Below are 11,552 nucleotides of genomic sequence, written 5' to 3' on the forward strand. Positions count from 1 at the left end.
GTGACACCATGAGTTGTTGGTGGTTAGTTGGTTCTCTTAAAAGTTGTAAGAAGAAAGAGCTTTTAGCATCCACCTCTGCTGTTGGTACCCAGGATAACCCAATGGGTTTCCTGTAACCCAGCTTGTTACTGCAGTTCTCCGTCAGCAGCCGCATCTATTGTAGCTGTAACACGGTGTTCATAGCACAACTGTCTGTTAGATCAGTTTACTCCAGCAAAGAAAGGCCCTGCTTCAAAAAACAAGGTTTCATTACACACACAGAACATGAAGGCGCTTGGTCTTTATTAACAAAATTCCTACATTTAAAGTGTGTGCCGGTGCCAGTGCCCACCCTGCTGGTGCGAGAGGCCCTGCAGCATACGGTGTGGGGCCCTGCAAGGTGCAGCCTGTGTCTTCCAGCTGCAGGCCCAGGGCCACTCGAGCCCCTGAAGGCAGTCATGGCCCTACCTGAGAGCTACGCGCAGCCGCTGCTTCAGCTCCTCCCGGCACAGCAGCTGCATCGCCACTGCCTCCCGGCGGCTCAGGGCCTTGTCACAGGACTGAAAGGCCACTCGGTAGCAGAGGCTCTTCCTCCCTGTCTCTGACTGATGGAAGCTGTCGATTAACTGGATGGATGCAACCATTTCGCCTGATACCTGCCTAACAATGGTGTGAAAAGCAGCCTCATCAAATTGTTCCCCATCGGGAACCCAAAAGCTGACATCATGCACATAGGAAGGTGGATAGAGGGAAAAACTCTTGAAAAGCCTTAGCTCTCCTCGAGGAAACTGACGGAGGAAGCGTGTGTCTGATGTCCAGAGCATGCGCCAGTCTTGTATTCCACAGAGCAGCATGGCTATGAGGTCAAGATTCAATGAAGCAGAGAGAATAACGAAATCGCTGCTTGCTAGTTCATACGGAGCTGTCCTTATCACTCCCACACAGGAGCACTTCTCAGAGGAGTCTAAAGTATCCACCTCCATGCAGAGGAAGTACTGAACTTTACTGAGCTGAGATTCAAAAGCAGCAAAGTCATTGAGCTCAGTTGTTTCAGAGCACGTTGTTTTCTGCAGACTGATGGTCAGTGGAAATCCAGAAACAGTCTGGTGAAGAGAATGTATGCTGTTCTTAATTTTATCCACTAACATCTCTATACAGCTGTTCTCTGTACCTCTGTTAACTGCACATACAAAAACCATCTCATGAAAAACAGGCATAGAGTAAGGGGAGATAAGACACTTCCTGAAAACTGGGCCAGAAAAAACATAAAGTGTCCCAGGGACAAAGGCTGCACTTTTTATTACTGCCTGAGCATGAGGTAAAAGGGAAGGTCTAAGACAGTACTGTTTTGCAATTTGACATCCCTCTTGTACATTGTCATCTGTGTCCCTATAAAAATCAACATGGGAAAATAAAATTGCATTTGCCCGCCCACTAGCCATTTCTTCAGTGCTCGGAGTCTCCTCTGGGCTCAGAACAATCCAGAATATATTAGAGTGGCAAACACCATTGAGGTGACCTTGGAAGAGCAGAGAAAGGCAGTAGTCAATGCTTTGTAATGGAAAGGCTTGGCTGAGCACTGCAGTGAGCTTCTCCTTTACTGTCTGCACTGGATGGTTTGAATTTACTTCTAGGAAACCCCTGTGAAAAATAAAAGTACAAATTATAGACGCCACTAGACAGACTTCTGTAAAGGGAATAGATTCTGTAAAAGGAAAAGGAGGGAATGTGAAGTGATTCCATTTTATCTGAGACCCACACTGCTCATTCCCACTGAAAGTGCACGTGTGTTATTGCCCAACAGATGCCAGTTATAAAACTTACCTGTTAATTTTATCCACAAGTACTTGTGGTACTTGAAAAGAAATTCTTCGGCTATCCAGTTCTATCTCACAGGTCATAGGTTTGAAATACGCAAGTGGCATGCTTCGTGTGAAAATGTGGTTTAAAGCACCTTCTATACAAAAAGATTTATCTTGACTCCTGGCAATACATAAAAACATAGACAAGTCATTGCTTGTTTCCTGTATTTAATGTGTCTTAAGTGAGCATGACATAGATAACTCAGCGTAACACTAACACACCTCTTGCTGAATTCTATGTCTTGTTAGGAGATGACAAAAATGTAGCGCTGGCATATTTTTACTGGGCAGATGGTCTGATATTGGAACAAGTTGCACAGAAAGGTTGTGTAGTCTGCATCTGACTCTGAGCAACTCATTCCACTTGGCTCTGCCTTGAACTGTAGGGTCAGACTAGGTGATTGCTGGAGGTCCCTGCCAACGTCCATGATGCTGTGATTCTGTGATTGTCTCCTAAACAGATACACACACCACAGTGCCCCTGTTGTCTTTAGGCTGGGATTAACATTTGTTCTGAAATGGACCGTTTTGAACTTTAAAACATTAAGATAATGTTATCTTTTACAGGGTACTTTCTCAAAAAGCTTTCATGTTTCATCTTGGCTGTTCTGCTTACAGACAAAAAAAGAACTGCATCTATTTTATGGCAAATTAAAGGGAGTTTCTCTCTATAAAACAACATATCATTGTGACGGGCATTGTAAGAGCACAAATATCAACCTCTCAGTTTTGCCACATCATAGTTACCTGTAGCCTGTACATTTATATCCGTGGATAGTCTCTGCTTTGAAAGGCTGAACATTACTCAGGATAAATCCAGCTCCTGCTGCCACAGCCACTATTTGCCAGCTGTTGTGCCATTCCCTCCTTGGCTGATCAGCAGGTGTCCCCCCTTGTCCATTGCAAAGAGCCACATGAATCTCTCCCTCCTCGGTCAGCACTTCTGCACAGCTGGAAGGAAAGGCAGGCAACAAGAAAAATTCTACTAGTGCACCCAGAAAGTATTTAATTATTGCAAAACACCTGCAATGTTGCTAGAAAGCTGTATCTCAGCAGTCAGTTAACACTGAACCATTTTACTCACCTATGGAAAAAGTGGGAAAGAAGCTCCCTGTTCTTCACTACCCCAGCTTTTCTCCCACAGTGAGGGAAGTTGAAATAAATGCAGTCAAATTCTCTTTTTGCTGGGAAAAAATAGTCCTTCAGCCTGGTGCAGTCCACAGAAAACATAACTTCAGCTCCTTTAAAAGAAAGATGAAAACAAGACTCTTCTTATGGAATATTTTAAACAATGGCAGCAATTACAGCCCTCTCCAGTCCATTTTAAAGCCTGTCACAGTGGCAGTTGACAGGCAGCTTCCCACCCTTGCACACTAGGAAAAAGAGAAAGCCTGGGCTCCCTGTGCTCTGTCTCAGAGACTTGTGCTGACTATTTGCACTATGTCAGCCTAATTCGACTTGAGGGCACTTAGTCTCTTGGATGATTGCAGCTCCTCCAGGACAAAAGTGATCTCATGAGGCACTGGGAGCAGTGAGGGGCTGACAGGAGCCCTGCAGAAGCCTTGTACCCCGAGGCCTGTGCCCACACATAGCCTGCATGCAGCCCCTCAGCCTCGCATGGCCACAGCCACAACACAACCCCAGGGCTCCACCACACCACCCGGCGCCCACCCACCCCTCTCCCGCAGCCGCTGGATGTTCTCTGCAGCTCTGCCCCGTGTGGACACCTCCTCCTCGCTCTCGTAGCAAGTGGCCACGATGCTGGTCCCTGCATCCCCACTGAGGGAGGCGGCGAAGGAGAAGTTGCCTTCCCCCAGCAGCAGGACCCGGCGCTGCGCCACCATCTCATCTCTCCGCTCCCTGCTGGCGAAACTTCCGCGCGTCGCTCACTGCTGACGCCAGGCTGCACCCCAGAGGGTTCCGCCAAGGCCCTGCTGACGAGCCTGGGTTTGGGATTAGGGCCAGGTTCGGGATCAGCCATTGGCTGCTGTGGATGAGCCCTGTGAGCATTCTCTGGCCCCCCACAAGCTCCAGCTGAAGGAGAGGAGCGCCGCTGCACCGCTGCTTCTGCTCCTTGTGTTCTCTCAGCTGCTGCAAGGGGCTGGGAGAGGGTTTCACAGTCACAGGGGTAGTGACGCTGAGAGGCTTAAAACAGGAAAAGGCAAGCTCAGGTAGGGGACCTGGTGTGGTGTTTATGAGGTCTGGTCCCTGGGACCTTGGGTGAATTACTGTATGTTGCTGAGGGTGGGTAAAGTACCCTGAGAAGCCCCATGTTACATGTGAAACTGAGAAATTTGTTATCAAAATAGATGCTTACTATACTTACGCCACACCTTTCTTCCCCCCTCCCCCCCCCCCAAAAAAAAATAAATAAATAAATTACTTTTTCACATCAAAAATGAACACAATCCTCTGATGCCCTCATCACAGCTGCAGGGGCTGGAGGATGTCCCTGTGCAGTCACCAGGGAGGAGGAAGGGACAACATTCCAAGCCATCTACACCCTGCTTCTATCCCAGCTGCTCACCGTGCTGGTTTCTATTCCCAGATCATGCCCAAGAACCACTTTTACAGCTCCCTCCTTGGCTCCTTCAAGCATGGGGAAAGGCAGACAGACAGGGACAGCACTTCTAAGTTTTTCCAGTATGGCTGGAGGTGCACCACCAATGAGGATGATTACTCAAACAAAACCCTTATTGGGAACTGGAATGAGGAGCGCTACGATATACAGAAAATTGTACAGCCCAAGCCCCTTCCTTCCCAGGTATGTGCTTCTGCTTTTCCACATTGTGGCGATAACAAACCTCAGCTGAGGTGTTCTTTGGTCACTTAATTTGTCACGCACACAGGGCACGATCCTTTCCATCCCCAGCTTTGAATGTAATAAGGGCAAGCCTCCTATGAGTAGCTTCCCTTCTGCTGCCCTGCTTGTAGTCTTTTATACTGGATTTTAAGGCAACAGCCATCACTTTTTGCCCTTAAAGAACTGTTCCACTGCAGGACAGAAGACGTGAGAAATGCTTTTTCATTTAATTGCAGTCTTATTCCTCCTATCAGGGGCCCCAGCCAAAATAATTTGCATTGGTGTTCCGTGTTTTGCCCTCAGATGGTGAATCAAAAAAAGTCACCCAAGCTTTGTGATCTTACCTTAGACTGTCTTTAAAGCAGTAGTGTAATTGCAGGTACTTTGGTATTCCTGTAAGATACAAAATGCTGGAGTTTTTAGCTTATATTTAGCCATGCTAAATGCGAGCTTTTCTTTTCAGTACTCTCACTGCTTTGAAACAACATACTCTTCGGATTACAGCAAGGAAAAGCGTCAGAGAACAAGAAGTATGTGCACAAAACCGAAACATAATCTGTTTGATCTGTAGCATAGCTAAAGAGGAGCTTCTGAACCACATTGGTGCTTGGAGGTGACAGACTGGTGTGTTCTCATTGCTGGGTTATATCCCTGCACCACCACAGAGCAGGTCTTTCAAGTCATGCAAGGAGTGGCACTTTCATTTCAAGTGTTCCTGCCTAGCCACCCTCATCACATTTATCCCCAAAGAGTTTATGCTGAAAATTCCCATGTCTTGCTTCCGAGATTGAGCCTAACAAAATCGTGCTCTATAGAAAAGATTTATCCCAGCTCTGCTTTCTGGGTATCTTCTTACTCTTCTACACCTATTTTCTTAAATTGGTTTTGTTTCTCCTTTTAGGATTTGGACGAGAACCTCACTGGTTTCCAGGCCACCAGCCTGAACTGGAACCTCCTTCATATAAATCAACTGCACAGTCCTGCTACATGATAGACTACAGGCCTCCATATGGCACTGATTTATTTGCTTTTGTCCCAGATTCAGGGCAGGAACAAGAAAGATACAGCAGATGTGGAGAGAATCTGCAGACTATGCCTTCAGAATAACAGGAGGCCTGTCTGCTAGCAGTGCTACAAGGATATCCTTCAAGAAAAGAAAAAAAAAAAAAAAAAAAAACACTTGCACATTAAAACTAAATATAGAATCATGTGAAATATGTTCTTCCTGCTTTCTAAGCTGTATTGTTTGCAACCTTTGAGTTTCCTGTACAGAGGTCACACTACACCTTGTCAGTGACACTCAGCTAACTGGAACAGCTTTTTAGAATGGGCTGGTAGGAAAAACTAGAGCTTGGCATTTAGGCGTGATTTGGGGTGTTTGACGATGACCCCACATCACTGAGTGCTTGTTTTATTTCACTTAAAGCCCTGGAAGAAGGCTGTCTGACAAGTTCGCCTGAATTTAAATCGACCTCTTCTAATACAACTTTTGTCGTAGCAGAAATAAGGAACATAGAAAATAGGGCAGAGTGTGATGATCTGTGTGACAGATCTGTGGCATTCTGTTCTTTTTTAGCAGAAATCACAGAAATTCAATTCCAGTAACAGACTTTCTTTTCTGCTCACATCTCTTTGAAGCTAAGCAGATGATGACATGTGAGAAAGACTCAGTATTGTTTTGTACCACTCAACAATGTTAGCATAAATCAGATGAATACTGTAGGCTTCAGATGCTATTTATTGTTCAAAGGGCACTGACAACATAGTTTCAAGGTGATGTGTTGTGTGCCATGACAGCAGGGCATTTTCTCCTGTCTGGGTGTATCTGTGTTTACTGCAGCTATGCAGTTGTCATCTGCAACTGCTCTAAACTGATTGCAGCACTTGGATGCTTCCACATAACATGAGTCATTCTAGAGATATAAGATACAGCTGTTCTCTGCTCAGTTGTTATCTAATACCTACACATTGAATGGGTTTTGATTGTCACAAAGTTGTCCTAACAGCCTAATCTCCACTGGAGAAACTCTTCTATTGCTTGTGAAACACTCAGAAGTCTTCTGGAAACATTGAAGGAAAATGCTCATGCAATTAGATGTTTGCAAAACATTAGAGAAAATGAAGTTATGCTAGCAAAGTGTTTCTGAACACCGAGACAAGCTCTCCTGGACATGCCTGCCACTCAAGCTGTAAGCAAGAATGATGCCCAGTGTGTTTCCCTGCACTACAATCTTACGTGGCCTTCTTGAGCCAACGCTTCCCTTGTCCTGAGTGCTCAAAACCAAAAAATACAAACTGCTTATTCATGTTTTATTTGTTAGTAAACTTACTCAACATAAATAAATAAGAGTGGCCATTCAGTACAGCTGGCACCTGATGACAAGTGCTCCTGGATGGCCCTGGGGTGACTTTAGATCGCAGCCTACTTCCTCTGGGCTCCTGCAATGGCAGGTTTCTCTTCACGGGTGATGGGAATGCTGCGCTCGGGGACATCGCTTTGCTTCCTCGGTGCGCTAACCGTCAGGACACCATCCAGAGAGAGCGATGAGGTTATGGTCAGGGGATCCACGTCAGCTGGAATCCTGTATTTCCTGTTGAACTCCCTGGCAATAAAGCCATGTTCATCCTGCAAAAGGAGAAGAGAAGGAACGGCCCTGATTAGAAGCGGTCACCCAGTTCCACCTAAACCTTTGCATTAAGTCTGCGTTTGGGAAGCTTCAGCTCTCAAAGCTCAAATTTCTTCTCAGAAATTTCAAAGAATTTTTATTATGAGATGTTCTTTACAAAGAGCTGAGACTGGCTGAAGCTAGAGCCTGCCCTGCCCATGCTGCAGGTGCCTGCAGGCACCCTGTTTGCAGGGGGAGACTTTGTATTGCAGCTCATGTGCCAGCCAGAGACTGGCTTCACTGCACAGCACCGTGCTGTCACTGCGAAGGTGCAGGAGCTACATCCATGTCTGTTCCTGAGGGTCTCTAGGGCTCTCATAACACAGATCCCCAGTGAGCTGATCTCAGCTATGCTGCTGGATTATTTTCTCAGACAAAAAAATCTTTGCAGAAGCCACGTCAGACAGGCTCTCACCAGCTACAAGTAGGGCTGGATTTTCTGACTGACCCATCTGGGCTCCCAGAAGCTGTTGGAGCTGACAGTCACAGTGGCATAGCTACATTATCATGAGGATTTGTTTCCTTCTGGGGTGGGAAATCCCTGTTACCTACAGCTTTGGACATGGATTTTGACTTCTCTCTGCCCAGTTGCCGCAGAGGTGCCCAGAGCCAGCGAGCAGTGGGGTGACCGACAGCAGAACACAACCTTTTAGGGTTACAAAGTGCTAAATGGGCCTTTTTCAGAAAGAGATTACCTCCTGCTAGTGGAACAGGGCAGTGCATTGATTCATTACATGGTTTAATTATTACAGTTCACTGTTAACTTATTGAATGCCACCCTGCATTCCTGGCCACTGCCCAGAAAGAGGGAGGCCCAGAAATGCCCGTTTTGAAGCTGATTTCCCAGTTCAGTTCACAGATCGTGTAACACAGCAATAAGCCACCCTGCTGCTGCCCAGGCTGGGAGCAGCTCAGAGGTTGCACAGAGCATCTTCTGTTAGGATTGGATTGATAAAAACCACTGGAAGCATTTGAGATGAGCACAGGAGGGGCCTGGTTTGCAGCCTCCTTGTTTAACCCCAGATAAGGAAACTCACACCGACTCTACCAGTGGCCCAGTTAAAGCAGAGGTACCTGGCGCTCCTCATGTTTCCCGTGAATCTCTACCATGTCCCCGAGCACCTTCACTTTTAGCTCCTCTGGGGAGAAATGCTTCACATCAAGATTTACAGAAAATTTGTCCTTCTCCAGTCGCATCTGCAAAATAAAGGGATGGCTTCAGGAAAGAACAGGCAAGGGTTTCAGCTTCAAAAGGCTCTCAGCACACAGTCCTGGGGATCTCATCTGGCCGGGTTTGTCCCTTGCTACATAAATGCCCATCACTGCAGCACCTACAGTGGGATGCTTTGGCTCAGTCACAGGGGATAAACATTTTCTGGGGTGTGAGGAAGAGGCTGCCTCAACCTGTATTTGTTAAAACCAACTCTTCTTACATCCAGTTCTTTCTACAAAGTGTCTGGAGGTTTCCAGTCTCTGCGACTGGATGTTGCTAACTCTTTCTGGAAGAAGAAACCCTGACAGTGCAGCTGACTGCAGCTTATCTGTGTCACTTGGAGGCTTCCCCCTGTATCGTCACCCTTCAATAACCAAAATAGAATGCCACAGGAGAGCTCTGCTGCCTCACTGCCCACCTCTTATCTGAGCAGCAGGACTCCTGCTGAAACCGAGTCACCTGCTGCTAATCTTATCTCCTTCCCTTCCATTTTGCACTTTATCACCTCCAGAAAACGCCTCTTTTTGCTGGCTGCTGAGGTTGAATTTGCATTTATTGCCTGTCTTGGACGAGTAAGTGGGACTTTGCTATACAAATTCTCTGCCTTTCAGCTGCATTCATGGCCAGGAGCAGGCTAGCCTCCTGGAGCTCTGTTCTGGGACGTGGAGCAGCCCCAGTGCCAGCTCTAGGCTTACTGGTTTCCACAGTTTGACCTGGGAGGCTTCCTCCTCCTCCTGCTAGGCTATTTGTGAAGATTTCTCCACTGTGGTAGTTGGATGCTGTTACCTGTGATGCTTATTGTGGCTGCTTCAGCACATGGCCAGACCCAGGTCACTAAACCAAGGGAAACATTAAGCAAAGATTAAGAAAACACTTCCCCCTCACTCCAAGTAGCTCTGTAAGTTACTTGCAAGCAGACAGATGACCTGCAGACAGGGCAAGGTCATCTGAGCTGTGTGCCTCTTGGCTCAGCCCCTGGAACAAGCAGAGGGCTGTTTCGGGATCCCTTGGGTGCTGTGTTTTTGTGGAAATGCCACTTTGCTCGGCAGTGGCTCTAACCCAGGCTCCTTTTCACGCCACAGCCGCGGGCTCCCACGTTGCCTGGCACCGGGGTCCCGCTGCCCATGTGCTGTTTGCTTCTTGGGAGGGAGCAGGAGCAAAAGCTTTGCAGGAAATTCGGCTTCTTCCTTGCTTCCATCAGCTCTTACGGACATCTGCAGCGTACACGGGGCTCAATCTGCCTCCTTGCCCACAGCTACAACGATGCTTGCTCGCGGTCACAAGTGGTTAGCAGAGTGTGCAGAGGTTCTTGCCTAAAGCAGAGGAGCAGACAAGCACAGCACCCTTTTCCCCAGGGTTTTCCTGTTAACCACCTACAAGCAGCTTCCCAGCTCTCAGCTCTCCCAGCTCCCCGGCTCCAGACCTGTCAGGACGTGCACCCTGTGCCAGCAAAGAGCAGTAAGAAGGGAAGATTACCTCTGAGAGTCCTGTCTCCAGCCAACTGGGCATCCGAAAGATGGGGGATCTCATCAGGAAGGGGCTGAGGCTGGGGGAAGCAGGGAGCAGCTCAGACTCCTGCAGGTGTTCTCCAAAAATCTGGTCAAAGATACGACTTGGTGCCAACCAAGAAAAGAGAGGTCTGCGGATCAGGGGGTTGTGAATGGTGATATCCATCGGAGCGCAGCAGAGGAGTGGAGCAGAGGACTGTGCTGCGGTGCTGTGCCCGGAGCAGGGGGCAGCTTTATACCCACACGGCTGGCGGGGCCTCTCCCCCCGCGTCCTCTAGAATAGTGGTGTCAGGGATTTTATTGTCCTGCTCCTGGGCTGATCCTTCCAGCGGTGCCCAGGAGCTGTCTGGGGGATTTGAACAGGCTGCTAAGGAGGAGGGGGAAGGGGAGAAGAAGAAAAGGAGCCTAATGGGGCAGCAAGAAGCCCAACTGCCCGGCCGCCTGCCCCGCTCCCCACGTGCTGTTTATCTGCAGAGTCCCAGGCGGGCCTTGGCGGATGATCCCAGCTGCTTTGGATGCCAGCAGGATCAATGCAGCTCCTATCTTTGGCTCACACAGAAAGGGACAAGGGGCCGTTGTTCCCGGTGACAGCACTGAGGCTGCAGCTCCCCACAGCACCCACGTGTCTAGGAAGAGTTCTGCCTCTCTCTAAGGCAAAGGGAGCCCCAGGCCTGGCCAAAAGGGAGGGCAGGATGGGCCCTGGGAGGTTTTGGCTGAGATGCCCCTGAGAGCAGCTCTGCAGCCCAGCCAGCGTCGCTGCCCTGGCACCTGTGGGGCTGTGCAAGTGAAGGATGATCTCCACATCACATCAGTTTGACACCTCTCCTCCTTTGCCCACTAGAGAAGCCACTTTGTTGGAGAGAGCAGAAGAGCCCAGTGCTCTGGGAGCAGAGATAAAGCGGGCACAGCAGTGGCCCCATGGATCTGCACAGCTGCGTGCCCTCTGCGGGATGCAAACCGCCTTCGCCTGCGCCCCTGCAGCAAGCTCATTTCCTAAAATTAATGCTCCTAATATGCCTTAATTCACACATTTCTTTTAGTTCCTGCCTCGCCATTAAACCCAAATCATGAGCCTGGGTTCAGCCTAGCAGCTGTGCTTAAAGGACAAGAACTGGTGTCCCTCTGAGAGCTTGCAACTGAAATGCAAGCTTTTTGCACGCAGATTGCTGGCCCGCGGGCACACCATGCTTACTGCACCACCAAAACGGTCTGACCCTCCTCCTCTCAGCTTGCCCGCAAGAACAGGGAGCAGAATCCGCCCCATGCAACAGCCCAGCCATAAATACCTCCTCCAATTCATCAGCAGCAGTGCACCTGCTCTCATCCTGCAGGGACATAGACTCATGGAAATCTCTGGTTTCAGGGTACAGGGAGCTTAACTGGGCACCGACCCCCCCAGTTCAATAACCGTGGATCTAGGCCAGCTTTTGGATACCTGGTTAAGTCGTGGTCTCCAGCACAGGCATTGCTCTGGGTCCCACCACACAGTGGGGACAGCCAGCTCGCAGCAGCACCATTCGG

At 48.6% G+C, this 11,552-nt stretch overlaps 3 protein-coding genes across 4 annotated transcripts; 1 reads left to right on the plus strand and 2 right to left on the minus strand.

The window, feature by feature from the left end:
- Positions 1 to 265: 265 nt before the first annotated feature.
- FDXACB1 (ferredoxin-fold anticodon binding domain containing 1) lies at positions 266 to 3,706 on the minus strand. 2 transcript variants are annotated; one of them, XM_068659092.1, is made up of 5 exons: positions 3,569 to 3,706; positions 2,926 to 3,082; positions 2,589 to 2,792; positions 1,804 to 1,962; positions 266 to 1,620 (listed from the first exon to the last, which is right to left on the minus strand). In XM_068659092.1, the coding sequence occupies exons 2-5, from the start codon at positions 3,069 to 3,071 to the stop codon at positions 444 to 446; spliced, it is 1,686 nt and encodes a 561-aa protein (XP_068515193.1). In that variant the 5' UTR covers positions 3,072 to 3,082; positions 3,569 to 3,706; the 3' UTR covers positions 266 to 443. The 2 variants fall into 2 exon arrangements, with proteins under 2 accessions (XP_068515193.1, XP_068515192.1); XM_068659091.1 differs by having other exon boundaries at positions 3,517 to 3,694.
- Positions 3,707 to 3,870: 164 nt separating this feature from the next.
- On the plus strand, positions 3,871 to 5,849 carry CFAP68 (cilia and flagella associated protein 68). The gene is made up of 4 exons (XM_068659096.1): positions 3,871 to 4,012; positions 4,390 to 4,605; positions 5,108 to 5,174; positions 5,546 to 5,849. The coding sequence occupies exons 2-4, from the start codon at positions 4,393 to 4,395 to the stop codon at positions 5,749 to 5,751; spliced, it is 486 nt and encodes a 161-aa protein (XP_068515197.1). The 5' UTR covers positions 3,871 to 4,012; positions 4,390 to 4,392; the 3' UTR covers positions 5,752 to 5,849.
- A 1,091-nt stretch (positions 5,850 to 6,940) lies between these two features.
- CRYAB (crystallin alpha B) lies at positions 6,941 to 10,503 on the minus strand. Its single transcript, XM_068659095.1, has 3 exons — positions 10,000 to 10,503; positions 8,385 to 8,507; positions 6,941 to 7,270 (listed from the first exon to the last, which is right to left on the minus strand). The coding sequence occupies exons 1-3, from the start codon at positions 10,195 to 10,197 to the stop codon at positions 7,067 to 7,069; spliced, it is 525 nt and encodes a 174-aa protein (XP_068515196.1). The 5' UTR covers positions 10,198 to 10,503; the 3' UTR covers positions 6,941 to 7,066.
- Between the last annotated feature and the right edge of the window lie 1,049 nt (positions 10,504 to 11,552).

The sequence above is a fragment of the Anas acuta genome, chromosome 23 (assembly GCF_963932015.1).
Source record: "Anas acuta chromosome 23, bAnaAcu1.1, whole genome shotgun sequence".
NCBI lineage: Eukaryota > Metazoa > Chordata > Aves > Anseriformes > Anatidae > Anas > Anas acuta.

Coding starts and splice junctions, on each gene's coding strand:
- CRYAB (XM_068659095.1), bottom strand. CDS start 10,197: ATGGATATCACCATTCACAACCCCCTGATCCGCAGACCTCTCTTTTCT. Junction 8,508..9,999: donor TGGAGACAGGACTCTCAGAG/GTAATCTTCCCT, acceptor TTTATTTTGCAG/ATGCGACTGGAGAAGGACAA. Junction 7,271..8,384: donor GGAAACATGAGGAGCGCCAG/GTACCTCTGCTT, acceptor CTCCTTTTGCAG/GATGAACATGGCTTTATTGC.
- CFAP68 (XM_068659096.1), top strand. CDS start 4,393: ATGCCCAAGAACCACTTTTACAGCTCCCTCCTTGGCTCCTTCAAGCAT. Junction 4,606..5,107: donor CCAAGCCCCTTCCTTCCCAG/GTATGTGCTTCT, acceptor TTTTCTTTTCAG/TACTCTCACTGCTTTGAAAC. Junction 5,175..5,545: donor AAAGCGTCAGAGAACAAGAA/GTATGTGCACAA, acceptor TTCTCCTTTTAG/GATTTGGACGAGAACCTCAC.
- FDXACB1 (XM_068659091.1), bottom strand. CDS start 3,685: ATGGTGGCGCAGCGCCGGGTCCTGCTGCTGGGGGAAGGCAACTTCTCC. Junction 1,963..2,588: donor TATAAATGTACAGGCTACAG/GTAACTATGATG, acceptor ATGTATTGCCAG/GAGTCAAGATAAATCTTTTT. Junction 1,621..1,803: donor CTTGTGGATAAAATTAACAG/GTAAGTTTTATA, acceptor TATTTTTCACAG/GGGTTTCCTAGAAGTAAATT.